At 41.6% G+C, this 26,363-nt stretch overlaps 1 protein-coding gene across 1 annotated transcript in view; it reads right to left on the reverse strand.

The window, feature by feature from the left end:
* Positions 1-7,101: 7,101 nt before the first annotated feature.
* The window catches only part of LOC116518449 (microsomal triglyceride transfer protein-like), a 34,299-nt gene continuing 15,037 nt past the window's right edge, over positions 7,102-26,363 (reverse strand). Inside the window, exons 7-18 of the mRNA XM_032231846.1 lie at positions 25,666-25,816; positions 23,195-23,352; positions 22,557-22,725; positions 19,846-19,953; positions 19,527-19,739; positions 17,961-18,175; positions 16,101-16,201; positions 14,673-14,794; positions 12,871-13,092; positions 12,577-12,701; positions 9,584-9,754; positions 7,102-7,270 (exon numbers count right to left, since the gene is read on the reverse strand). Of these exons, the coding sequence (XP_032087737.1) occupies positions 7,126-7,270; positions 9,584-9,754; positions 12,577-12,701; positions 12,871-13,092; positions 14,673-14,794; positions 16,101-16,201; positions 17,961-18,175; positions 19,527-19,739; positions 19,846-19,953; positions 22,557-22,725; positions 23,195-23,352; positions 25,666-25,816 (1,900 nt within the window). The 3' untranslated portion in view covers positions 7,102-7,125. The remainder of the gene's footprint in view (positions 7,271-9,583; positions 9,755-12,576; positions 12,702-12,870; positions 13,093-14,672; positions 14,795-16,100; positions 16,202-17,960; positions 18,176-19,526; positions 19,740-19,845; positions 19,954-22,556; positions 22,726-23,194; positions 23,353-25,665; positions 25,817-26,363) is intronic.

Consider the following 26,363-nt stretch of genomic DNA (forward strand, 5'->3'; position numbering starts at 1 on the left):
TTGATTGGACTTCAGCCCCACTAAAATCGAGTGTATGTTGTGTCTCTTTTAATTTGTTTCTGTCTTGTATTTTAAACTCTTTTTAATATTTTTAAACTGTTTTTATGTAAGCCACCCAGAGTCCTCCGGGATTGGGTGGCATACAAATCTATTAAAATTGAAATTGAAATTGAATTTGGATGCTAGGTAATGCAGGGCCCACGTGGAGGCTCTGGGAGGGCAAAAAGTAAGCCTCCCAGAAGTCTGGAAACGGGCCTGTTTCTGGCCTCCGGAACCCAGGGGAAGCTGTTTTTGCCTTCCTGGAGGATCGAGGAAAGCCTCCAGAGACTGGGGATGGCGAAAACACACACACACACACACACACACACACACACACACACACACTGTGTAGGAAGCCAATTGGGCCACACACCCATGGCTACAGCCACCCAACAACCGGGCAGAGAACCGGTTGCTAAAAATTTTCAATCCTACTCCTGAACATATTGGTAGTTTTGACCTTGACTTCATTATGTTGAAGAACGTAAGAGGCATGTGTTGTAAGATTAGTGTCTATATATGGGGAAAGACATACAGGGAAGCTATCAACCTAATGTATTTTAATCACTAAATCAAGTCTGTCTTAATACCCCATTCCATTCCATATACGACCTTAAATCTCTTTATTTTCAGGGGATGTGGTTGGTTTAGATTTTATAGCAATCACCTTTCCCTTTCCTATATATGGGAATCACACATGCAAGTTGACATTCCTTCACTCTCCTTTCTTGTCTCTTTTAAAATGGTACAAGCATTAATCTCAGGGATCAGAACAGCTTTTATAATCAGTAGTCTGGGTTAACTTCTCAATTCTCATATTTTTTCTCTCCGTGAGACGATATAGGTATGGCTATGAAAAGACTTCCTTTTTTTAGAGGAATGGGAAGGATTCCATGTTTTTCTTTTTGCAAAATAACCCAACCATATACTAGATTTCCAGCAAGCCTATAATTGTTTGCATTCAGAATAGACATTTAACATTTGTTTTCACTGAAACTTTAGGAAAGATAAAAAGTACACCTCTCACATTTTGAGAAGCTGTTTTGGAAGTCTGCTGTTATGGGAAGCTGATACTGATTATATAGAATTGTGGGAAAGGAAATAGAAAGAAGATTACCATCATAGTTTTATTTGGTAAATGATACAGGAAATCCCTTGATAGCAGAGGTCAGAAACATTCATATATTTTCAAGGCCAGCAGCCAAACACTTGGATGGCTAGTATTTCATTCAATATGTGAGGCCTGGTGAGAATATTGCTTCCAGTTTTGGTCACCACAATACAAAAAAAAGACACTGAGATCCTAGAAAGAATGCAGAGAAGAACAAAAATCATAAAGGGTCTTGAGGCTAAACTACTTGATGGACAATTGAAGGAACTAGGTATGTCTAGTCTATCAAAGAGAAGGATTAGGGGTGACTTGATAGAAGTCTTCCAATACTTGAAGGAGAGCTACAGAGAAGAGTGGGTTGACTTATTCTTCAAAGCACCTGAGGGCAGAGCAAGAAGCAACAGGTTAAAGAGAGAGCCTACTTGGAAGTAAGGAGAAATGTCCTAGCAGGGACAGCAATAAAGCAGTGAAACAGCTTGCCTCCCAAAGTTGGTGGGTGCTCCATAACTTTCAAGAAAAGATTGGAAAACCATTTATCTGGGATGGAATAAGGACCCCGGCATTGGGTAGCAGGTTGGACTAGAGAGGTAAGGTCCCTTCCAGACCTATGAGTCTAAGAAAAGTGTGTGGACATTGACTTCCCTTAATCTTGCATGCTGCCCTCCGCTGGGTTCTGAGTTAGTATTCAGCTGGTTCAGACCAGTTCGCCCGAACCAGTAGTGGAAACTGCCCGCCCCGCCTCTATGCCATCCTATTTAGGCACGTTTTCAAGTTGTGCAAGTCATGCAAGTGAGCAAAGCACATGCGGGAAAGGCCGTGTGCATGTGTTGAGATGTGAGTGCTCGCATTTGCAAACCAGTAGGGAAAGTAAGTGACTACCACCCCTGTCTATGTCCACTCCCCCTTTCTCTCCTTTGATTCCACTGTTTGCTTTATTCTTATTCTTCTTTTGACATCTGTCTTTGATAATTCTGTCTTCTAGCTTCATAGCAGTCATGCTATTTGCTACAATTTTCATTCCTCCTCCAGTCTTATCTAACCCTTTTTTCATCCCAAGAGCTTAGTCAACAGCTAGCAGAAAAGTCAAGATGAGAACAGGAGGATAAGAATAAGAGTCTTTTACCAACAGTGACAGGAGTATAAGAATAAGAATCTGACGTCACTGTTGGTAAAATATTCTTATTCTTATCCTTCCCGTCTTGAATCAGGAATGCTGTGATAATAGCTTTCATCCTAGCCATAGTCAAGTTCTTTTATTATAATGTAAATACTTATCCAAATCTTTAAGAGCATTTGAAAATTCTTGCCTTTGGGATTCAGTTTTCACTTCACCTGTTCCCCTGAGTGTGTCAAACGGAGTTTGAATTACGAATGCTAATCCATTGAAGTAAGAGGGACTGGTGCAATTGAATGCCATTTAAATTTTATTGAATTATTGAAAGCTGCTGTGACTCTATTTGTGAAAACTGCCTATATTAGCTATGAGTTTTCCTCTTTCCTAACAATTTCCATCTGCTGTGTTCACTATTTGCAGTAGAATCACCAAGCCTCAAAAGAGACTACCTAAATCTTTGCAGGCCTTCTATTCTTCTATTCCACTGAAGCCATATGTACATATGTTTACTCTGCCACATTCTAGAAATAACTCTTTTGGGGATCTAAGAAGAAAATGTGCCTTTGGGGCTAAATGCATTGTAGCCATCGATGTAAATATATAAAAGCAGTTTCTGAATGCCAAGCTAGGCTGTGTCAGGATGTATGTCACTGAACACTAAAACATGAGAGTGCTTTTGGTTTGATCAATGACTTCATAGTTCTCTTCCCATTCTCATTGCTTGGGTGTGTTGGTTGCTCGGCAACATTACTGGAAACTGGACTGTTTATAGCAGGGGTCAGCACCCTGCAGCTCTGGAGCCGCGTGTGGCTCTTTCATCCCTTTGCTGTGGCTCCCTGTCTCCAGTCACCACCACAATTTTAAGAGGAGCTTCCGGTTGGGGCGGGGAAGCACAGCATGCCAGGAGGAGACTCTTAGACAAGGGGCGGGTTTTCCAATTGGCTCCAAAATTGATAGGGCTTTCGGTTAAGGGCAGGTAGAGGAAAAAGGATGCTGTGCTAGGAGGAAACTCTATGGTGGGGGAACCGGACTTCTGCTTGGCTCCAGAATTGAACAGGGGGCTTCCAGTTAGGACCTTTGTGGCTCCTTGGGTGTTTAAGGTTGCCGACCCCTGATTTATAACAATAGTCCTAGACTTATGACCAGAATGGAAGCCTCCCTAATCATGGCCATAAGTCATGATACTTGTAAATTGAATCACCCAAGTGACCAACCCAAGTTTACAATCTTTTTTTGAGCGCCATATTGGTTAAACATTTCTTTTGTGAGGAATGCATCTTTATCAATGAAGATTTTATAATTGACTCTCCATTTGGCCTTCAAGGGCTGAAAAAGGAACTGGTGGCAATTTTGACATCAGTTCTTGTATACCTCTTAATAACCACTCCAAGCAGAATGAGTGTTCCAGGGTGTGGCACAAACCTCCGAATTAAAAGGAGAAGTGGAAAACAAGAATGTTCTTTTTTAACCTTGCATTTGTGAATTCAAACTGTCGCCTCTCAGACTAACAGGAGTATTATTTTCAAGACCAGCCTGTGAGAGTGACAAAGTGATTCTCACACTTCAGCAACATTTGTAACATGAAAGTAGATTTGGGTGTGAGAATGTTTCTTCTCCCTCTTTCCTCAGAATGTTTCTGAATTTGTTTCCATTAAGAGTTAGGGTGTTACCTGTACCAATATAATAAATAGACTCTTACTTCAGTGGGCAATACATGAAGAGTTTGGCATCCTAGCTATGATTTTCTCATTCTGTCATAGTCTCAGCCATTTTTCCCTAACAGTGTTTTTCATGTCCACACTTCCCATTTATTATTATTTTTAAACCCTTTGGACATTATCCAGAGACCTGTTTCTCAAAATAGTACTAAGCATTGTGAAGTGTGTTGCAAAATCAAAGTGAAAGATTCTACCTTCATGTTCCCTCAACCCTTTGGAGATCTCTGGGCAAAGAAAATATTAGGTGAATTACATTGTTATAATATGAACAAAGGGTGGATCAGTGACTAAAACGCTGAACTTGCTAATCAGAAAGGTTGGCAGTTCGGCAGTTCGAATCCCTAATGCTACGTAACGGAGTGAACTCATGTTACTTGTCCCAGCTTCTACCAACCTAGCAGTTCGAAAGCACATAAAAAATGCATGTAGAAAAATAGGGACCACTTTGGTGGGAAGGTAACAGTGTTCTATGCACCTTCGATGTTTAGTCATGCCAACCACATGACCATGGAGATGCCTACGGATAACGCTGGCTCTTTGGCTTTGAAACTGAGATGAGCACTGCCTTCTAGAGTCGGGAATGTAAGCAATATGTGCGAGGGGAACCTTTACCTTAATGTGAAGAAAATGTTTATCTTCCTCCACCCTCTCCAATAGCCCCTTTTCATTATATAAAAGACAATTGTCCATTTATATCACAGTTACCAGGGAGAGAAAATCTCAACTGACATGAAAATATGCAGAAGAGTCCAGTTCAAATGTTTAATTAAAGATAGATTCTTTGTCTCTAGCTTCCATTCAGAGGAATGCTATCAAACAAATCCAATAATTGAACAGTTATAAACTTGATGAATATTATTGATGAATATTATCGTGTGTAAGAGTTTTGTAAATATGAGATTTGGATTTTTAATGTATTTATTATTATTTTATTATTTTGGGGCTGGGGGGTGAGAAGAGCGACGTTAATGCTGTAAAAAATGGGCAATTCATAAAGGACTGATGTTTTCTTTATAAAAAGAAGGAATACAATCTATGAATAATTTAATGTGGCTGAATGATCATTGATTTAGGGCCATTTATGTTTGATTTAGGAGGCATGGGAGGATCTGCCTAAAGCTAAACTGCCGAGAGATTATATAGCCTTGGAATTTGTATGGTACATATCGCAAGCTGTGAAATAATGGTGAAGCTTGGATAGACCTCAAAAAGTGCCCTCAAGTATTAGTTGAGGTGGGGGAGACATCACCACCACCAAAAATTCAAAAGAAGCAGAGATTCTTTATTCTAAATGAAGAGTCCTCCATCCATACGCAACTGATTAATGGGAAGTAATATTCAGTAGCCCTGGAAAGACAGGTGAAAGGGTATAGAATGGGGTGTCCAGTCCGCTGATGCTTAAATGTGGCCTGTGGAGGCAGCCTGGAAATAGCAAAGGACCAGCCTGCGGTGCCTCCAGCAGCCAAAATGGGGCGCAAGGGGTCCTGTGTGTCCCCCTGTGCCCCATTTTCAGCCCAGACAGCCTGCAGCAATCTGCCGGTCAAAACAGGACACGAGGGGGGTGTTGTAGGAGGTGCCCCATGCCGCGTTTTGGCTGCCAAAGGCACTGGGGGCTGGTCCTTTGCTATTTCTAGGCAGTTCCCGCAGGCCACATTTAAGCATCCCACGGGCTGGTTCCGGCCCATGGGCCAGGAGTTTGACACCCCTGAGCTATAAAATTTAGATTGATGGGAAGAAAATCCAGTCCAGTATCCTACTTCCCATGGTGGAGAACCTCACATGAAGAAAATATTTGGTCTCACTTTGAAATGTGGCATTTCAGTAGCATTATGACTCAGCTACTGGAGGAATTATCTTCCTGAATTCAAAACCAACTGACCTAATGGTTGTCTCATCTTGGGAGTGTGATTTCCACTGAGAAATAATGAATTCACTACAATGTTTTTAAAAGGAATTAGAATACCAATATTATGAACATATATCTAGAAGGCATGGATTCAGACTTTGCTCTAGGATTCCTTGAGGCTTCCACCTATATTAATTTCTCTGCATTTGGATGAAAATGGAAGAATTTTCATACTTACCATATTTTTCGAAGTATAAGACACACCTCGATTTTGGGGAGGAAAGCAAGGGAAAAAAATCTGCCTCTGCCTCCCAGCAATTTGCCTCCTTGCAACAAACAGTACAGACAATATCACTGTTTGTAGTGTTATATTTCAGAGTATACTTGTACAGATGCTGTTAAAATTGATGTGCTTTCTGCAAGTATAGTTATTCTCTGTTATTTAAAAGAATAGCACTTTTTAAAACAATAGCACTGGACCTCTTCAGATCAAGCATATTTATTTTAAAAAGCTTCATTTTGTTAAGTTGTCTAGAATAATAATAAAGCAGTCTTTAAAAAATAAGTCTAATAATTTGAACATTCTATAGGCATTTATAGTTGTTGATTTACCTCCTTGCAGTAAACAGCCTGATTAGCTCAAGAAAAAGAAATCTGCCTCTGCCTCTTGGAGCAAACAGCAAGTTTCATTTTCAGTTTCTCCCGATCGTCAGCTGTTTCAGGCAGCAGGGATTGCTATAGCTTATTGAAGCTTGTGCAAGCCCCCGCCCCCCTGCTGCGAAGAGGTAAATTCCTGGGAGTCAGAGGCCAAAGGGTTGGGGGCCAGTGGGTGGGTGGGACTACATTCAGTGTATAAGACGCAGCCAAATTTTCACCCTCTTTTAGGGGGGAAAAGGGTGCGTTTTGTACTCTGAAAAATATGGTAATCAAAACTTTAAGCCTAGTTGTGCCACTTTGGGGTTTCAGGAATAGGTTTTTCTCACTTGAAGTGTTTTAACTAAAAATGCCAAATGTCTGTAAAATATGGGCTCTTTGTCAAAGGCCAGAAGAAAGTGAAATAGAAATAGTGGGAAATGGTAGTATGGAGCATGCACAAAGTGTACATTTATCCAATCAAGCTGTGTGAGGCTATGCTGTTTTGAAGGGATGGAAATCACCAGTTATTTGGCTTTGTCTTACCTTCCCTGTTAAAGACATGGCTCTGGATTCCACCTTTTAAAACTACAACGTAGATCAGATATGAAAGGTGGGGAAAGGATCAGCAAGCCAGTGATACAACAAAACAACAGTGATTTTATTACATTTTTCCTGCGAGCAGAACTTTACACATGTCAGAGTTGGCTCTGTAGAAAGGAAATCCATGCCCAGGCGTCGTACCCCGTCTCCCTTTGCGAACTTGAGTGTTATAGTTTGCAGATGATTCAGAGATGAAGAACTTTTCCCTGTAAGGAGGAAAAAAAGTGAAAGATACATACAATTAATCCCATCTAATATGTAGCATCTAGACAGCATACTAAAAAGCACAGACATCACCCTGCCAACAATAGTGTGTATAGTCAAGGCTATGATTTTCCCAGTTGCAATGTACGGCTTTGAAAGTTGGACCATAAGGAAGGGTGAACACCAAAGAATGGAGGCCTTTGAACTAAGGTGCTGGAGAAGACTCCTGCGAGTCCTTTGGACTGCAAGGCGATCAAACCGGTCAGTCCTAGAGGAGACCAACCTGATTGCTCTTTAAAAGGCCAGATCCTGAAGAGGAAACTCAAATACTTCGGCCACCTGATGAGAAGGAAGGACTCACTGGAGAAGAGCCTAATGCTGGGAAGGATTGAAGGCAAAAGAAGAAGGGGACGACAGAGAATGAGGTGGCTGGATGGAGTCACTGAAGCAGTCAGCGTGAGCTTAAATGGACACCAGAGGATGGTAGAAGACAGGAAGGCCTGGAGTAACATTGTCCATGGTGTGGACAACGTGATGGGTCGGACATGACTTCATGACTAACAACAACTACAATATGTAGCATCTGCTATGTTTTTTTCTGGAAACTATCCTATGCATGTAAAATTAACAACACCAGTACTAGTAAGGAGTGGGTTTTGCTCTAAATTTATATTCCAGTGATTTGCCCTGTCAGTGTTGTTGGGTCTTGAAAATTCTTTGGTTGGACTGTTTCCTGTTTACCTTGTATGGCAGTTCCTTGATAGTTTACTTCTTGATTGTTGGTCTGATGTTAATCTTGAACTTAATCTGTGCTCATCTGGGTGCTGATTGCTGGGTGGGAGGTGTTTTGGTGTTTATTTATTTATTTATACACCTCCCAAACAAAGATCCTCCAAGATCACCCTCACTAACACTGACAGGGCAAGTCACTAGAATATAAACTGAGAGCAAAGCCCACTCCTTACTAGCACTGATGATGTTTGGATAATGAAATGTCTGCAAGAAAATCACCAGGCTCAGAGAGCACCAAGAACCCCTCATTAGCCATTTGGCTTAAAATTTTATCTTTTTGTTTTTTTTTTGGATACTGTATACTTGAAATTTACATCATCAACAAAACCAAATGGTTTAGTATCTGAACTGAATCTGTTTATAAATTTGATCTGCAGTGATCCATACAAGTGCTAGACCTTGTTTAATTTTCTGGCAATTGGGATAAACAGTGCATGCTTCAACTGATCTATGGCTACATGTCAGGAACAGCACATGCTGCAATGTGGGAAGGCCATGATTACTTAGGAGATTACTTTTAAAGCAAAATAAAGCAGTACTCATAGCAATGCCTAAGATTATTTATAGTTTTGGACTCCATAGTGCAGTGATGACTAACCTTTTTGTTGTTGGATGCCAAAATTGCGAGTGCACGCATGCGATAGCACATGCAGGCAATCAAAATGAAAAGCGCACCCCCACATCAGGGGTGGGTTCCTGCCAATTATAACCTCTTCTATGGAAGAGGTTTATAACCTCTTCTATAGAAGAGGTTCCACAAATCTACCGTGCCGTTTAGAACTGGTTCCAGCTCCCTCCCCCTGCCCGTCTGCACCAAGCTTGCCCCACCCGCTGCTTACTGATTGGCTGGCTCACCAATCGCCCCGCCTGCCTCTAAGAGTCCTATCTAAACCTTAAAGTCTTAAAGCTGTCAAGTTTGAACACCCCTGGGGTTTTTTCTCTAAAGGGTTAGGGGTGCAAGGGTCTTGTAACTTGACAGCTTTAAGACTTGCCTGCTTCAAATGCCAGAGTTTCTGAGCCAACATTTTGGTTGCAAAGCAAGAGCGTTGTTAAGTGAGTTTCACCACATTTTACAAGTTGGCCACACCCACCCAGTCACGTGATTGCCATGCCACTCCCACTCAGTCACATGGCTGGCAAACCACTCCCACAAAGCAGGCCGCACCTACAGAAGAGGTTCTAAAAATTTTTGAAACCCACCACTGTCCCACATGCCCGCACAAACCCCCAGTCTTGCCGCACTGCTCGCCTTCAAGCTGAGCTTGGTTTTTCCTCCGGGCGGCCGGGGGAGACTGTTTCTGCCTTCTCCAGGCTCTGGAACTTTCCTGAAACCTGGGGAGGCAAAAATGGCCTCTCCCGGCCCTCCAGAAGGCTGAAAATCAGCTGGCTGTCATATGCATGCACGCTAGAGCTGACGGCTCGCGTGCCAGCAGATATGGCTCTGTGTGCCACCTGTGGCACGTGTACCGTAGGTTTGCCATCACGGCCATAGTGCCTTGGCTTAAAATTTATATCTAGTTTACCTGTAAGAGGCTGGTTGCTCTGCAAGTTGCAGACACATGAGCATGGGGCCCAAAGAAAGCCTTGCAAGAATGTTAACATTTGTGCCCATTTCTATGTCTGATTGGCTTTTGAGAGTGGCTTTAAAGAAGGAAGTATCCATTTCTGCTTGGAAATCAACAGTCAGTGCAGCTCTGTATTGGGGAGAGAAAGAACAGGTCAATACTGACACCAGTGGGACACTTTTTCTTTTCTTTTTTTGAAATTTGCTTTCTACTCTACAGAAATGTAAGAAGATTCCTGCTGGATCAGAGTAAACATCAATGTGGTATTTCCCATAATGGGGCAGTGTGGTGGTTCAGTGGTTAAGACACTGGGCTTGTCATTCTGGAAAGCTGGCAGCCCAGCTTTGCAACCTGAGCGCCATGGGACAATGTGAATTCCTGTTTTCACCCCGGCTCCTGCCTACTTAGCACTTAGCAATAGCAGACTTATGTACTGCTTCATAGTGCTTTACAGCGCTCTCTAAGCGATTTACAGCCTATTGCCCCCAACAATCTGGGTCCTCATTTTGCCCACCTCAGAAGGATGGAAGGCTGAATTAACCTTTAGCCTGGTTAGATTCGATCTGCCAAATTTCTGGCAGCCGGTGATCAGCAGAAATAGCCTGTAGTATTGCACTCTAACCACTGGAGAACCTTCGCTCATTAGCTGCGGAACTTAGCACTTCAAAAGCATAAACATTCAAGTAGATATATAGCAGGGGTGGGTTTCTCGCCCCGTTCCAACCAGTTCGGTTGGAACGGGGCCGGCGGCGTCCTCGTGCACGCGCGCGGTGCACGCATGCGTACTAGCATCTGCGCGATGCTCCAGCTGCTCCTGGAGGATCGCGCAGGCGCTGTATGCGTCCTGCGCATGCGTGGAAGTGCAGAACTCATCAAAACCGGGTAAGGAGCACGGGCGGGCGGGTGCGCCCTTCGCCGTTCCCGGAAGTTACTTACTTCCGGGTTCGCCGACCAACCAGTTCGCAGGGACCGCCGCGAACCGGTTGAAACCCACCCCTGATATATAGGTACCACTGCAGTGGGAAAGTAACAGTGCTCGAGATATCATCCTAGCCACATTACCACGGAAATGTCTTCAGACAGTGCAGGCTCAATGACCTTGAAATGGAGTATAATCAGCAATTACTAGCAGAGTAAAATCCACAGAGACTTCTTTTACTTTTTATTTCCCATAATGGGCAATTGGAGATCACCAAGCAGAACACGAGGGCATCAGTCTTATTGTCACCCAGCAATTGATATTCAGAGAAATGGTGACTCTGATCTGGCCAATCCTGTAAGGCCATCCACATTTACTGTTGCAACAAGATTGTTTGTATGACACAAATTACCTAAATTGGATCGATTTGAATATAAATCTGGAGAAGAAAAAATGTTTTTAAAAAATCAAAAAATAATGGGTCTCATAGCTGGCTACGTTGTTGAATGGTAAATTTTCCTTGGCATGATATTAAACACTCTGTACATTTCCCCATTTGTTGGACAAAGGTTTCCAGATTCCCATACAAACATGGTGTCAACTTTGAATCGAACCTGGCGGAAGCCATTTTTCTATTCCTCAGTTTCTACACAAAGTGGGGAAGGGAAAGGAGGATGAAATGCGTGGCCAGTCAAAATACAGAGTTTTCTTGTGAGAACCAAGGTCATCTCTACAGAATAGAATAGAATAGAATAGAATAGAATTCTTTATTAGCCAAGTGTGATTGGACACACAAGGAATTTGTCTTTGATGCATATGCTCTCAAGTGTACATAAAAAGAGAAGATACAGGTGCTGGATAGAGCCGGGGAGGAGTGTCTGAAGAGCTTGCCAATTAATCTAATTGGCCAATGTGACCTGTAACTTTTGGGGAGGGAGTTATTTCCTATTTTAATTATACTAAAACCGTGGGAAATATTTACAGTAGAGTTTGTTTTGCATTTGATTGTGCCGATATGATGTATCCAATAAAGAAGTTCTTTAAGGAAGACCTTAGCCTCAGATTTCTGATTTGCTTGGGTTTTTTAGTCAGAACCATGACACATGGTTCTTCAGCAGGAATTCTTAGAGCACAGGTGTGGGTCATCCAAAGGGCACCATATTGGGGAAAACTTCCATAATAAATAATGATATCTCAGCAGTGGCCAGCCATTTGAACAAATTGCTACCAATGACTATGTAATAAACATAACAGGAGAAGAGAATATCCCTCCTATAGGTTTTCATGAGTGGATACGGTATAAAGGCTTGGTTTCATACACTTTGTCAAATAACTTGCATGAACTTTGCCTAATAAACTTTCAACTCCTCCCTTCGGGACACCTCAACAGAGCATCACATGCGAAAGCAACAGAGACAGTTTTTTTTTCCTCTTGCCATAACTCTACTGAACTCTTTATTCCCATGGTACTGTCTTATGATGAAGTATATTTACCCATATAGGATAGTTGTATTGCTTTTATCCTTCTCATCTGTTCCACTACCTTCTCTTTTGATATCACTATTAGCATTAGCAATAGCGCTTAGACTTATGTACCACTTCATAGTGCTTTTCGGGCCTCTCTAAGCAGTTTACAGAGTCAGCATTTTGCCCCCAATACCCTGGGTCCTCACTTTATCCACCTCGGAAGGATGGAAGGCTGAGTCAACCTTGAGCTGGTGAAATTTGAACTGTTGAACTGCAGCTAACAGTCAGCTGAAGTAGCCTGCAGTACTGCACTCTAACCACTGCGCTACCTCGGCATATTATGATTAATCTGCTTTGTTATTATTATTACTTTGTTGTTTTGCATATACACTGAAAGCTTCTGCACTGGAGACAAATTCTTGTGTGTCCAATCACACTTGGCCAAATATAATTTTCTGTTCTATTCTGTTCTGTTCTGTTCTGCTCTATTCTATTCTATTCTATTCCTATTTCATTCCATTGCATTCTCACTGTTTAGAGGTGAAATTGGTACCTATTCACATACCTTGATGTAATACTTGTATTGAATTCCTGCTCCCACATATTCATGTTGACATCAGCTGAAATATCTAAGCCCAGTCCAGCTTGAAGAGTAATCACAGATTGCAACCCAGATTGAAGTGGAACTGCCTGGAACAATAACATCCTGTTACTGTCGCCTTACATAGTCAGTGCAATCACTAAAGGTATAGAGCCATTCCAAAATAAATCTAAGTTCAATGGGTCTTACTTCCAAGTAGCCTATTCTTAATCACATAAAATTTTTAGAGTTGTCGTAAATATCCTATAGGACTAATACCTGTTCATGATCCACCAACAGCACGTTTCCTTTGACCACGTTCATGGGCTCTCCTGAGCTCATAAACATTTTTGACATTAGATCTGAATATCCATCAAAGAAGATCACTGGTCGCAATGGGACGTCAAGCAAAATGGCAGACATGCCAGCTGTAAAGTCCACCTGTTCCTCAGTTGGATCTCCACCCAACAATCCTTCAAGCCCTTTTGCTTCAATAACCACCTGCAGGATGCACAGAAAGATAAAGTGTGATAGCAATAGCACTTAGACTTATATAGGTAAAGGTTCCCCTTGCACATGTGTGCTAGTTGTTCCTGACTCTAGGTGGCGGTGCTCATCTCCATTTCAAAGCCAAAGATCCAGCGCTGTCCGAAGGCGTCTTCATGGTCATGTGGCCGGCATGACTAAATGCCAAAGGCGCATGGAACGCTGTTACCTTCCCACCAAAAGTGGTTTCTATTTTTCTACTTGCATTTTTACATGCTTTTGAATTGCTAGGCAGAAGCTGGGACAAGTAACAGGAGCTCACTCTGTTACGTGGCACTCAGGATTCAAACCGCCGAACTGCCAACCTTTCTGATCAATAAGCTCAGTGTCTTAGCTACTGAGCCACTGAGCCACTGCATCCCTATTAGATTTATATACCGTTTCATAATGCTTTGCAGCCCTCTCTAAGAGGTTTACACACTCAGCATATCTGGTTCCAACAATTTGGATCCTCATTTTACTGACCTCGAAAGAACGAAAGTCTGAGTCAACCTTGAGCCTAGCGAGATTTAAACTGCCAAATTGCAGGTAGCTGCCAGTCAGCAGAAGTAGCCTGCAGTACTGCATTCTAACCACTGCGCCACCACAGCTCTGATGCACGGGTTTTTTTTTTCTATTTATATTTTGGTATGCTTTTAAAGGTTGTATAATCTCTGTTTCCAAATTTCTACCAGGTAAGCCCATTAAAGGCCATTTAGGTCTTCTGCTGATGCCTGCTAGCTTTTCCCTGCTAGAAGTGAAACTACTGATGACTCAAGCGTATGAAAAGCTTTGGTAGTAAACAAGAATATCTTTTTTCAAACAGCTGTTGTCTAGACCAGGTGTCTCCAAACTTGTAGACTTGTGGATTTTATGACTTGTGGACTTCAACTCACAGAATTCCCAGCTAGCATGGCTGGCTCAGGAATTCTGGAAATTGAAGTCCACAAGTCTTCAAGTTGCCAAGTTTGGAAAACCTTGAACCAAACACATTGGATTTCAACTTCCATCATCTAGGACTAGATGGTTAGTACAGTTCATAAAAACAGGTGCCTAAAATATTTGGAAGACTCCAAAATAAGCAAGATAGACCCAAGAATAGTGCCAGATCAGGAGTACAAACATTGCCATTAAGTTATGATATTTAATATGATCAAAAATGCACATTGTTCCAGTCTACTTCTACAATATCATCCTCAATACGCCACTTGGACCAATGTAAATTGGCTTGAAAACAAAATCTGCATCACTGTTCCATAGCTAGTGAAGCACTTTAAAATGCAATCAATTGTGATTAAAAATAACAACACAATTTTAAAGCGCTTGGATGATATGTAGGCAATCAATTATCCATCTGGTTCCTAGTTGGTGAGTATGGACAATCATTCAGGGCATTCTGAGAAGACTTGAAATGACTTTATGGATAGAAATATATCTGGTAGAAATTTAATGGAACACTTAAAGAGCAGCCAGAAGGTGATGGGTAGCTAGCAGAAGTCTTCAGAATTGTCTTGAATAGCAGAAGAGACTTTGATCAACTACATAAACTATCAGACCTGAGCTGCTTGGAGCCGGTGGCCATGACTTTCAATATCAACATTAGTGGTGCTCTTTTGAAGTAAACCAAAATCTGAGAATAAGTTTTCCACACCAAAAGTAGAAGATGCATCTTCGGTGGCTAAAGGGGAGGAAAAGGAGACAGTAATGAATATGAAGGCTGCTGTGAGGCCTTATACAGCAAATAACAACTCCATCACTTTTTCCAAAGCTTTCCTAAAGGGAGAACCACATAGGATGTACATATTGTAGTGTAGGAAAAAACACATTTTTGACACCAGTGGCCATTCTTTTACTATTTTAGACACCTGAAAACAGGAGTGGTGTGGAAAATGGCACCATGATGTCAAATAGTGAGTGGATTTTTTAAAAAGAGTATTTGTAGATGTATGTATCTTTTATAAGTTCTAACTCTCTAGAATGGGTGAAGGATTGATGGGAGCAGTGAAATTTGACAAAAGGGATTCTGGTTATGTGCAGCCCATGGCAAAGTGTTTTACTAGAGCACTGAAAACCCTACTGTTGAACGATGAATGCAGACATGGGAATCCATCTCAAGTATAATATCAAAGTCTCTCTCACTTTGGAAGTGATTTTGCATAAAAGTACTATTTAGGATTTCTGAATAGTGAAATCTAGTGAGAGGAGGGGTGTATATTTAAAATGTATTTGCTGTGGTTATTTTATTTCATAATAATCATAGCAGTACACTCAGGGATAAAATTGCCTTTCTGAAGGTCAAATACTATTTGGGATATGGCATATAACATATTCATTGTGAGAGAAAGACACACACGCACGCACGCACACACACACACACACACAGAGAGAGATGATAGAAAGATAATCATGAAGATAGAGATAAATAGATATAAGATAGATAGATAAATAGATAGATAGATAGATAGATAGATAGATAGATAGATAGATGATAGATAGATAGATAGATAGATAGATAGATAGATAGATAGATAGATAGATAATGATAGAGGGATAGATGAATGGATGATAGATAGATGGATAGATAGATAGATAGAAAGAAAGAAAGAAAGATAATAATGGATGGATGGGTGGATGGATGGAACTAAGCATGCTGAGGCTTGATTAATACTTGGGAGGGAGAGTATCATAAAGTTCCAAGTTTAGGCTACATTGGGCTGCAAAAAAAATAAATGGAAGGAAAAAATGGCAAGATAAAGTTTTATTTAATTGCTAAGAAAATTAGCCAGACATGTTCCATGAAATCATCAATACTTAAAAGAAACTCTTTCTTTATTTCATATTCTTGAAGTGTTATTGTACTTAGTGGTTTGGGTTAGAGCACTTTTTACCACATTGATACAGGAGGCCTCCATAGATATTTTTGAATATCAAAGGGATTTTCCCTCTTTTTTTTTTAGAGACATGATTAAATAGTAATTATTCACCTGCTAATAATCCTGAGAAAGAGATGGATTTGCCATCTTTGGGTGAGAAGTAGTGGTAATTGTTTATCTTTGGATCCTTCAAGAGATCTTTGATCAGCTGCCTGGATCAAAAGGAGAGGTGGAGAAAAAATGAAAGAAGTCATGGATGAACTCCAGCAGACAATGTCCCCCCTCCCCCCAAAAAAGGAGACCAGCTGCACTTTTTCATATTTTGCTAAAATGTTCTATCCCCTAAACCCTGATTTCTATATCTATTTTTATTAAAGAAGGTTATGTTTGGCTATATCATTCTCATTGTACTAGATAATATGCTTACTTGATACTACCATATTTTTGGAGTATAAGATGCACCCCCCCCCCCAAAAAGAGAGTGGTGTGTCTTATACACTGAATGAAGCCATTTTTGGCCTCCTGAAGCCCTGCCCCCACATCCCATTTTTGTGAAAACTAGCCCAGTTTTTGTCCCTTTTTCGCAAAAACTGAGGCGTTTTTGCCTTTCCCCACCCCCTAGCAGCACTCTGCAGGCTTCAGCAGGGCTGGGGGAAGGCAAAAATGCCTTCGTTTTGGTGAAAAATGGGCCCTTTCCACCTGTTTTTCACAAAAACGGGTGCGTTTTTGCCTTCCCCCAGCTCTGCTGAAGAGTGCCCCTGGGGAGGACAAAAACTTTTTTTCTTATTTACCTCTTTGAAATCTTGGTGTGTCTTTTACATCGGTGCGTCTTATAGTCCAGAAATACGGTATTTATCTTTTATGATGAGGGATTTCTTTAGCTTGAGTTTTTATTCACTGTATTGTTCTGACTCTCTTTGTAACATCAGTCTGCTGGTCACGGTGGAGCCAAGGGGAGTTGAACTATGGGAGTTACAGGTAGTCCTTGACTTATGACCTCAACTGAGCCTGAAATTTCTGTTGCTAAGTAAGAATTTGTTAAGTGAATTTTTTGCCATTTTGCAACCTTGCCACATTTGTTAAATGAATTACTGCAGTTGTTAAGTTAGTAACACGGTTGTTAAGTGAATCTGGCTTCCCCATTGACTTTGCTTGTTAGAAGGTCACAAAAGGTGATCACATGACCCCGGGACACTGCAACTGTCACAAACAAACAGACTTACGAGTCTGTTGCCAAGTGTCTGAATTTTGATCCCATGACCATGGGGATGGTGCAATGGTCATAAATGTGAAAAACGGTCACGAGTCACTTTTTTATAACTTCAAATGGTCACTAAACAAGCTGCTGTAAGATGAGGACTACCTGCACTAGAATATCTCAATACAGATCAGAGAACCTTAGAACCCGAGTTCTAAATGAATATTTGCTGTGCAAGTCTAAATCTTACATTCTAAGAAAATAGCAAATATTTCTACCATCTCAAAGAATAATTGTCAACAGTGATGTAGAAAATGTGCCACTGAGCTAGTTGATCAAAGATATAACACCGTGATGGCGAACCTATGGCACACCTGCAACAGGTGGCATGTGGAGCCATCTCTGAGGGCACGTAAACCGTTTCCAGCCTCTGGAGGCTTCGGTGAGGCCTGCTAGGCCCAAACGGGACCAGGAGGGGTCATGTATACATACGTGGGGGGAGGGACAGTGGGCGGGGTCATGTGCACATGCACTGGGGGGGCATGGGGGGATTGAATTATGGGTTCAATTTTGGCACCCAAGCCAAAAAAGGTTAGCCATCACTGGCCTAACATAAAGTTGATTCATATGAGATTTTATCTAGGCAGCAGAATTATCCATAAGAAGTTTTATTGAGTTTTATTTAAGAGATTGAAGGAAAAGAAACAACACTGTTTGTTATGGAGAGGTAATATTAGATATAACTTTATGTAATGATATTCAATATAGTTTACCTGGTTGGATGGTTATCAGAAGATATAATGCCTAGAATTTTGGACAATATAAATCTTTGCATTTCTGGTGAAAGTTGTCTGCTGGCCAACAGGATATTGATGAAATCTGTGTGCGAGGGACTGTTATCCAAGAGGATTTCTGCAGCTGCCAACCTTGAATTTCTTTGATACTTTCTCTGAACTTGATGGAAAATGCGTCTCATTGCCTTTTTAACCTGGTGGCAGAAAGCAGATACAAACCATAGGTGTTTTTAGTGCAATGACAATAACTTGATTTGAATGGCAACTTTTCTTCCATTCAAATGAGCTTACATCCTTGACATGCTGGTTTTCTATATTTCAAGATATTGTTAAACTACTGTTTATGCCAGATCTATGTGGAAAAGGGCAAGGGATAATGGGAGCATCATTTAATCATTAGATATTTTAAAATCCCCCTTTTAGTTTGGTTCAATCAAAGCATGAATATAGCTAATCATCCTACCTCCTATTTCCCCTACATCAACAGTCCTAGGACTGAGTGGTATGGTGGCCTAATGGTGAAGATGCTTGGGAGAGATTGATCCTAGATAGCAGTATATGTTTCTGTCTCAGGATGCAAAGAGAAAATATCTGCTGTAAACTCCATGTAGGTATCAGGAAGGGAATCCAGCCAGTAAACGCTCAGGTCCACCCAGTTGCCCTGACCCCACCCTGAATCAAGGAATTATACAGAGTCGTAAAAAGAAAAAAGAAGCAGTTCTATGACTGGTTCAAATGCAGTTAATAGCACAATGAAGGCCATTCATTATCTATTTCTAGCAAACCTATTTTCTGAAGTTTTAATGTCTGAAGAAGACTATGTCAAATACTTTATTCAGAACAATAACAGTGTCATTTAAGCTCACTAAGGTACATGGTGGCCCAGTGGCTAAGACACTGAGCTTGTCGATCTGAAAGATTGGCGGTTCGAATCCTTAGCACCGCGTAATGGAGTGAGCTCCCATTACTTGTCCCAGCTTCTGCCAAGCTAGCAGTTCGAAAGCATGTAAAAAATGCAAGTAGAAAACTAGGGACCACTTTGGTGGAAAGACAACAGTGTTCCATGCCCCTTCGGCGTTTAGTCACACTGGCCACATGACCACGGAGATGCCTTCGGACAGCGCTGGCTCTTCTGCTTTGAAACGGAGATGAGCACCATCCCCTAGAGTTGGGAACAACTAGCACATATGTGCGAAGAGATGCTTTACCTTTTAAGTTCACTATTCAAAGTCTGAGACTCTTTAAATCTATGGCTCTGCTGTTCTCATAACCCCAGCTAGCAGCTGGAAGCTGATCTTTTGTAACCTGTTTCTTGATTCAACCAGTAGGAGAAACAGTCAGAAATCCAGTCAAGAAGAATCATAGATGGAAGGTACTGTGGAAACGGTTTCTGATTTCTGATGCAAATCAAGAAACGATCAAATTACTGTATATAGCTTCTGGACTTCCTGGCAGAGAATAGCAGCAATGTTTCATTAAAGCACTGGTTTTAAAGATTAATTCTTAGCAAGGTTTATTTTAGCAACAGGACATCCTATCCCATACCTTGCTTGTGATGTGCTCTGTACTGTATCTCTTTAGAGCTGTCACCGCTGCAGCTGAGATGGTGGATGAGCCTTCCTCTGCATAATACAGGAAGGTAGAGATGAATTCTGGGAGCAGAGTACTTTTCAGAGACGCCAGGTGCATCATCTTCACTGAGTCTGTTTTGGAGCCATGAAGCTTTTTCAGGATGGCTTCCTTTGCAAGGCTGACTTCCTAGTTTATTTGAGAGATGGAAAGAACAAACCGAAAGAAGCGACATCTGTCAAAATTCAAATTGGCAATCCAAAGTGAAAAGGAGGAGAATACGGTATCAACTCACCTCCAGGTCACATTGATTCATCTGACACAATTTGCCCACGAGACTGCCAATGATCATGCTTCCCGTTTCCCAAGTGGCTTTATTCAGCTTTTTGTTGTTTAGTCTGTCCTATAAAAAAGATAGAGGAGAGACATGGCAGCAGATGTCTTTTCATTCAAAGGTGTATTAAAGAGGATTGTCATCTTGAAGGGAGTTGAACAATTGCAAAGAATTTAAGGGTGTTTTTTTTTTTGCGCTGAGCATTTGATTGAGATGATGATACTTGCTGTACCAAAATCCTCCAGTCCGGTAACGTCAATTTCCAGAAGGAGAGATGCCCAAGTTGGCAACATCTTGCTAATCTTGGCATGATTCCCAACTGCTAAGCACAGTTAAACCCAGGGGTGAAATGCTACTGGTTTGGACCGGTTCACCCAAACCAGTAGTAAAAAAAGCCGGTATTTCCAACAATAAACTCTGATGCATGATTTATATTAGCTAGAAAGTAGGATTTCCTGCTTTCTAGCTAATCTAAATCACGTGGCACTGCGGATTCCCCCCCCCCCGCTGTTCTACTTACCTTTGCAGGCACACTCAGTAGCAGGCTCCGCCCACCCACCTGGACGTTATCACATCCGTTTTCAATGCTCCGCCCGCACGCTCACATTTGCGAACCAGTAACAAAGGTAAGTAGATTTCACCCCTGGTTGAACCTGATTAGTACTTGGATAGTTGACCACCAGAACATTAAAGGCTGTAGGGACCATTGAAACATCCCAGAATAGAGCAAGCCAAATCTGACTTGCTGCTAAGAAAAGTACATGGATGTATCCATGGAGTTGCCAAGAGCTCAAAGGAATAGTTATAGTCCGGAAAGACTCTTTTGTGGCAACAGGTACTCATAAATAACTCGGGATCAACCTGGCAGGAGATCTCAGGTGGACCACACTGTAACTGTTCTGTTCAACTGTTTTATACAGCAGTGGTCCCCAATTCCCAGGCAACATACCAGTACCGGTCCTCGGCTTGTTAAGAACTGGGCAGCACAGGTGGAGGTGAGCGGCGGAACAGCAAACCCTACTGTAAACTGCACATGTATGGAATCTAGATTGCATACTCCTCACCCACCCACCACTCCATGGGAAAATTGTCTTCCATGAAACCAGTGGAATAGCTTCCCTTCGGAGACACGGACCTGGATAACAGCTTGTCAGAGATATCGTAATATAATTTGTGCAGTGAAGTTCTTACTTGTTTTTATTAATCTTATTAAGCTCTTTGCCTTGGAAGTATTTTCTTTCAGTGCAGACAGCTCAAATATTCATCAAAAGGTCACCAAGTACTGAATACAAAGCAAGGGTGAATATATGAGATGACCATAGAAAAATCATTCTGGCATTCTATTTTGTCAAATCGGTATTCCATTCTATGGTGCTGCTTCATATCATTTTTGCTGTGTAACTTGGGCATCTCACAGCCATCTCAAAATCTTTACCTAGATCAGTGATGGCCAATCTTTTATCCACCGAGTGGCCAAACTGCGTGCGCGCATGCCCAAACTGAAAGCTGTGCACCCACGCAAATGCATGGACATGCATGCATGCACAGCAGAGACGGCTGGCGGGAGGTGGAGCATACCAACACTGGCAGCGCAGCAAGAGGTAAGATCTTTTTCTCTCGTGAGCTTCTGTTTTGTCATTTGCAGGGAAGCTCACGAAAGAAACGTCACGGAGAACTGACCTGGGGCACACGTGCCATCGGTTTGCCATCACGGACCTAGATACATGCACCCATGCATGCATCCATCCATTGATGCATCACTTAAAAGTAAAAGGAGATAAAAGCAGGGGTGAAATGCTATCGGTTTGAGCCCGTTCACCCGAACCGGTAGTAAAAAATGCTATTGGTTTACAGAACCAATAGTAAAAAATACTAAACTATGTTAAAAAAAAAGTTCCAATGATCACACGTTGCACAGCTGATCTTCGGAACTTCTGATTACCGTATTTTTAGAGTATAAGATGCAGCGGAGTATAAGACGCACCAAAGTTTTGAAGAGGCAATTTAAAAAAAAAGTTTTTGCATTCTGCAAACCTTCCAAAAACGGGCCAATTTTCACAAAAACGGGCCTGTTTTTTTTTTAAAGGCATGAATAGCCTTTAGGAGGCTTGTAGGCTTAAAAAACTTGTTCAGCATTTTTTTTTTACTACAGGTTCTCCGGAAATGCAGGGGCGGGGGGTCCGTTTTTGCTCTCAGCAGGCTTCCCTGAGGTCTGCTAGGCAAAAAACGAGGGTGGGGAGTCCTGAGAAAGAAAGAAAGAAGGAAAGAAAGAAAGAAAGAAAGAAAGAAAGAAAGAAAGAGAGAAAGAGAGAGAAAAGGCTGGAGGGATAGAGGGAGGGAAGGAAAAAGGAGAGAAAGGAAGGACTACAAACCTGGCACTAGATGCAGTTTCAGAGGATAATCCAGGGCTGGAAGGGACCCGGAGGTCCAACCCTGCTCCAGCAGGACATTATTAAAATGAGTTTCTGTCTTTTGATCCCCCAATTACATGACTACACAACCACGCCCACTCAGTCACATGACCCCCACCACCACCAAGCCACACCCACCAAGCCACTCCCAGAAAACCAGTAGGAAAATTTTTTAGATTTCACCACTGGATAAAAGCAATATTGAAACATCAAGATATGGAAAGAGCAGTACAACGAATACCAGAAATGGCTTGGACTTACAAGCACCAGACCGAAAAGTTCCTTGCAAGGACGAGGAGACAAAGCTGCAGCATAGAGGAAGTTTTCCACCAAGGACATTTGCTTTCTGCCCTGCAAATCCAGAAATTCAGTCACTGCTACTAAGGAAGGTGTTGAATGGGCAGCTATTGCAGCTTCAATGTAGAAGGGTCTAAAAATGAGATAAGACAAAAAAAAATTAAATGTTGAGATAGCTGGGGGCAGAATGATTAAGATGAGGGCATCTGCAGAATTAGTTAAGTGTGTGGGACTTTGATTAGATGGTTGTGGGCTTGACTTTTTTGACACAACCCTGCAAATATCCCGGATAAGTACAATGCCTTGTGCTTTAATTTTTTGTAAAAAGGAATAGCAGTACTTTGGATGTCCTCAGGAAAACGAAAATAATACCACAGCATTGACAAAATCATTACCAGCCAAATGCAAAAAAAACCCCAAGAGGTTACTTGGAACATCTTACATCCTGCAAAGATAGCTATAACTCCATCAAACAAGAATCTCTGCTTATCCAAGGTCCTTGGGAAGGACTTGATAGGTGGATAAAAATGCCAAATCCAGTCTAAATATCTGGCTAACTGTGCAACAAACGATAACAGGAATAATAATTTTCCTTTACTTACAACATGCTCTCTGGAGCTTTCTTCAGTAGTAGAAGGATATCTTTCTTTTTGGCACTACGCAACATCTGCACAACTCTGGAAAAATGCCAAGTAGTTGATGCTTTAGAGGGATCAAGTTTGATCTTCTTTTTGGCAAATGTTTTCAAGTAGGATCTGAGCTAAAAGAACAAGAACAATTTACAGTGCCCTCTAGCTAAACAAACATTCTTGCCACTATAAAATTTAAGATATTTACACCCTTCTCAATAATACATATTTAGTACAGAAGGTAGTCCTCGATTTACGACCACAACTGAGCCCAGAATTTATATTGCTAAAAGAGAAATTTGTTGTGTCCCATTTTATGACGTTTCTTGTCAAGTTTGCTAAGTGAATCACTGCAGATGTTAAATTAGTAATTGTTGTTACTTGAGTCTGACAGGTAAGAAGATCGCAAAAGATGATCACGTGATCTGGGACACTGCAACCGTCATAAATATGAACCAGATGTTAAGCGTCTAAATGTAAATCACATGACCATGGGAATCCTGCAATGGTCCTAAGTGTGAAAAATGGTCATAAGTCACTTTTTTCAGTGTCTTCACTTCGAATAGAAGCTAAATGAACTGTTGTAAGATGAGGACTGCCTATATTCAAACCACAGGAATTTGCATTACATGTGAATGTGTGAAATGTTCTGAGATGGGGTTTGGGTGGGTCGAAAAAGTCAAGATGGCAGCTGTGACTACACAGTGAAAGATTTTTCTCTCTCCTTGTGCTGTATTTGCAATCCATGGGGAAAAAGGAATCAGAGCTTCCAATGGTGGTTACCATTCTGGCCTTTTAAATCTTCCCTTTGTAGATTCCCCTGGTAGTCTGAGAATGTTCATCAGACAAGAATTGTGAGGATTATCATGAACTCCCATAAATCATATAAAAACTACCGTATAGTATAAGACACACCTTTTTTTCTTTAAAAAGCTGAAAATCTGGGTGCGTCTTATACACTGAATGCAGTATTTTTTGCCTCCCCAAACCCCACCCCCTTCACAAAAATTGCCGTGCATTGCCTTTAGGAGGCTTTCAGAGTGCTCCTGGGGGCTGGGAAGAGTAGAAATGAGCAAAAAAAGGGCTATTTTTTGCTCAATTTTGGCCCCTCCAGTCCCCAGGAGCACTCTATAAGCTTCCTAAAGGCTATCCATGCCCTTTTTTTGACAAAAAAACAGGCCCGTTTTCACGAAAAACGGGCCGTTTTTGGGAGGTTTGGAGAGTGTAAAAACTTTTTTTTTAATGTGAAAAAGGAGACATGATCTGAATCCTAGGTTCCTCTGTGTTCACATGACTGCCCCTTGGGTGCTTGAAAACATGGCCATTTGCAGCGTCTTTCAGTCATGTGACCAAGTTTTATGACAGTGAGGGGCAAATAACATGGGTTTTGTTACTTGTTAACTAACATAGTTAGTTTGTATTTTAATCTGATTTATAGTCTTTCTTTTCAAGTGATGTTCAAGATCTATTAGCTTTTAACATTCCTAAACTGATAAACAAACTGGAGACTAGTTCCCGATAAGAAAAGTTTGTTAGTACAAATTGGGGTCTGGCTTATATCTTGTGAACTAAACAACCTTTCTCCTTACAATTTATTCCCCTTCAGCCCTAATTTTAATAAACATGTATGCTTTTATCCTGTCCAATCAACTTTCCTCTTTCAGGTTTCTTTGTTATGTTAACTGTAAAAGGGGATGTAAGCTAAAGTTCGGGGTTCCCTCTTCGAATGAGAGGAATCTCCTATAAATCTCCAATTTATATTCTGATAAATTGTAATAAAATGATCTTCCTGTCTCAGTTTGTCTCATTGGAAAAAAATGCACACCGAGGCCCAAGCCTGAAAAAGCCATATTTGGCTATCAACGGTTTTGCCAAAAACCAGTATCTACTTCAGTTTTGGCAAAATCACACCATAGCAAACAATGGCTCTGCTTAACGACCCTGGTATTCGCTTAGCAACAACCACAGCAAGTTGTAAAACTGGATCGGTCATGTGACTGATCTGTTTTATGACAATTACAATTTATGACTCCACTGTAATCTAACAGGTTCCGTTATGGTCTAACTTGAGGGCTACTTGTATAGAGGAATATATATTAGGACTGTGCATGTTTTAAACCAGGGGTGTCAAACTCAATTTCATTGAGGGCTGCATCTGGGTTGTTTTTAACTTCAGGGACCAGGATGGGCATGGCCAGCTTAACGTCACTCATGTCGGTGGCGTCTGTGGTGGCCCGAGCGCTCGGCCAGTCAATACCGGCTCCTGAGCTCCGTTTTCAGCCACGACGGCCTCCTGCAGCCCTCTGCCAGCGAAAATGGAGCTTGGGTGTATGTGTGTGTGCACAGGCCCCCGAGCTCCATTTTCACTGGCAGAGGATGGCAGGAGGCTGTCGCAGCCGAAAACGGAGCAATGTAAACAGGTTAAACATTTCTGTCTCACTCACCGTTGGGCACTCACTGCAAATCCTTTTGAATGGCTGGCTTGTTAACTTAATGGGCTGAGGTTTCCCCAGGAGAGAGTTCAGAATTTTCTGGAGATTCTTTCCAGATAATTCTTTGGATCCAGGCATTTGAGTCAGAAATTCAAGATGTTGCCTAGGGAGAGAAGGAAGAGACTGGTAATTGGACTTTTGCCTTTAAATATAGGTAGTCCTCAACTTACGATTACAATTGAGCCCCAAATTTATGCTGCTAAGTGAATCAGAAGTGAGTTTTGCCCCGTTTTACAGTCCTTCTTGTTAAGCAAATCACTGCAGGTGTTAAGTTAGTAACATGGTTGTTAAATGAATCTGTGTTCCCCATTGACTTTGTGTCAGGCCTGCAGCCATATTTTCTGGTGGATCTTTGGCCTGCCACACTTTCTATTATTCTACTATGCATTTTCTATTGTGGGAAAATAGGAGGGGGGATTGTACGGAGTGAGATGCGATGTAGCCATAACAAAATTCTTTCTAGAAAGCCAAGGTCATCCTTTTTCTCTGCACCTCTGCACTTGACTGGAATTGGATTGGTGGAACTGCCAGCATGGCAGTGGAAGATTGACTCAGCCTTCCATCCTTCCGAGGTGGGTAAAATGAGGACCCAGATTGTTGGGGGCAATATGCTGACTCTCTGTAAACCGCTTAGAGAGGCCTGAAAGGCC

Source organism: Thamnophis elegans, chromosome 15 (genome assembly GCF_009769535.1).
Source record: "Thamnophis elegans isolate rThaEle1 chromosome 15, rThaEle1.pri, whole genome shotgun sequence".
Taxonomy (NCBI): domain Eukaryota; kingdom Metazoa; phylum Chordata; class Lepidosauria; order Squamata; family Colubridae; genus Thamnophis; species Thamnophis elegans.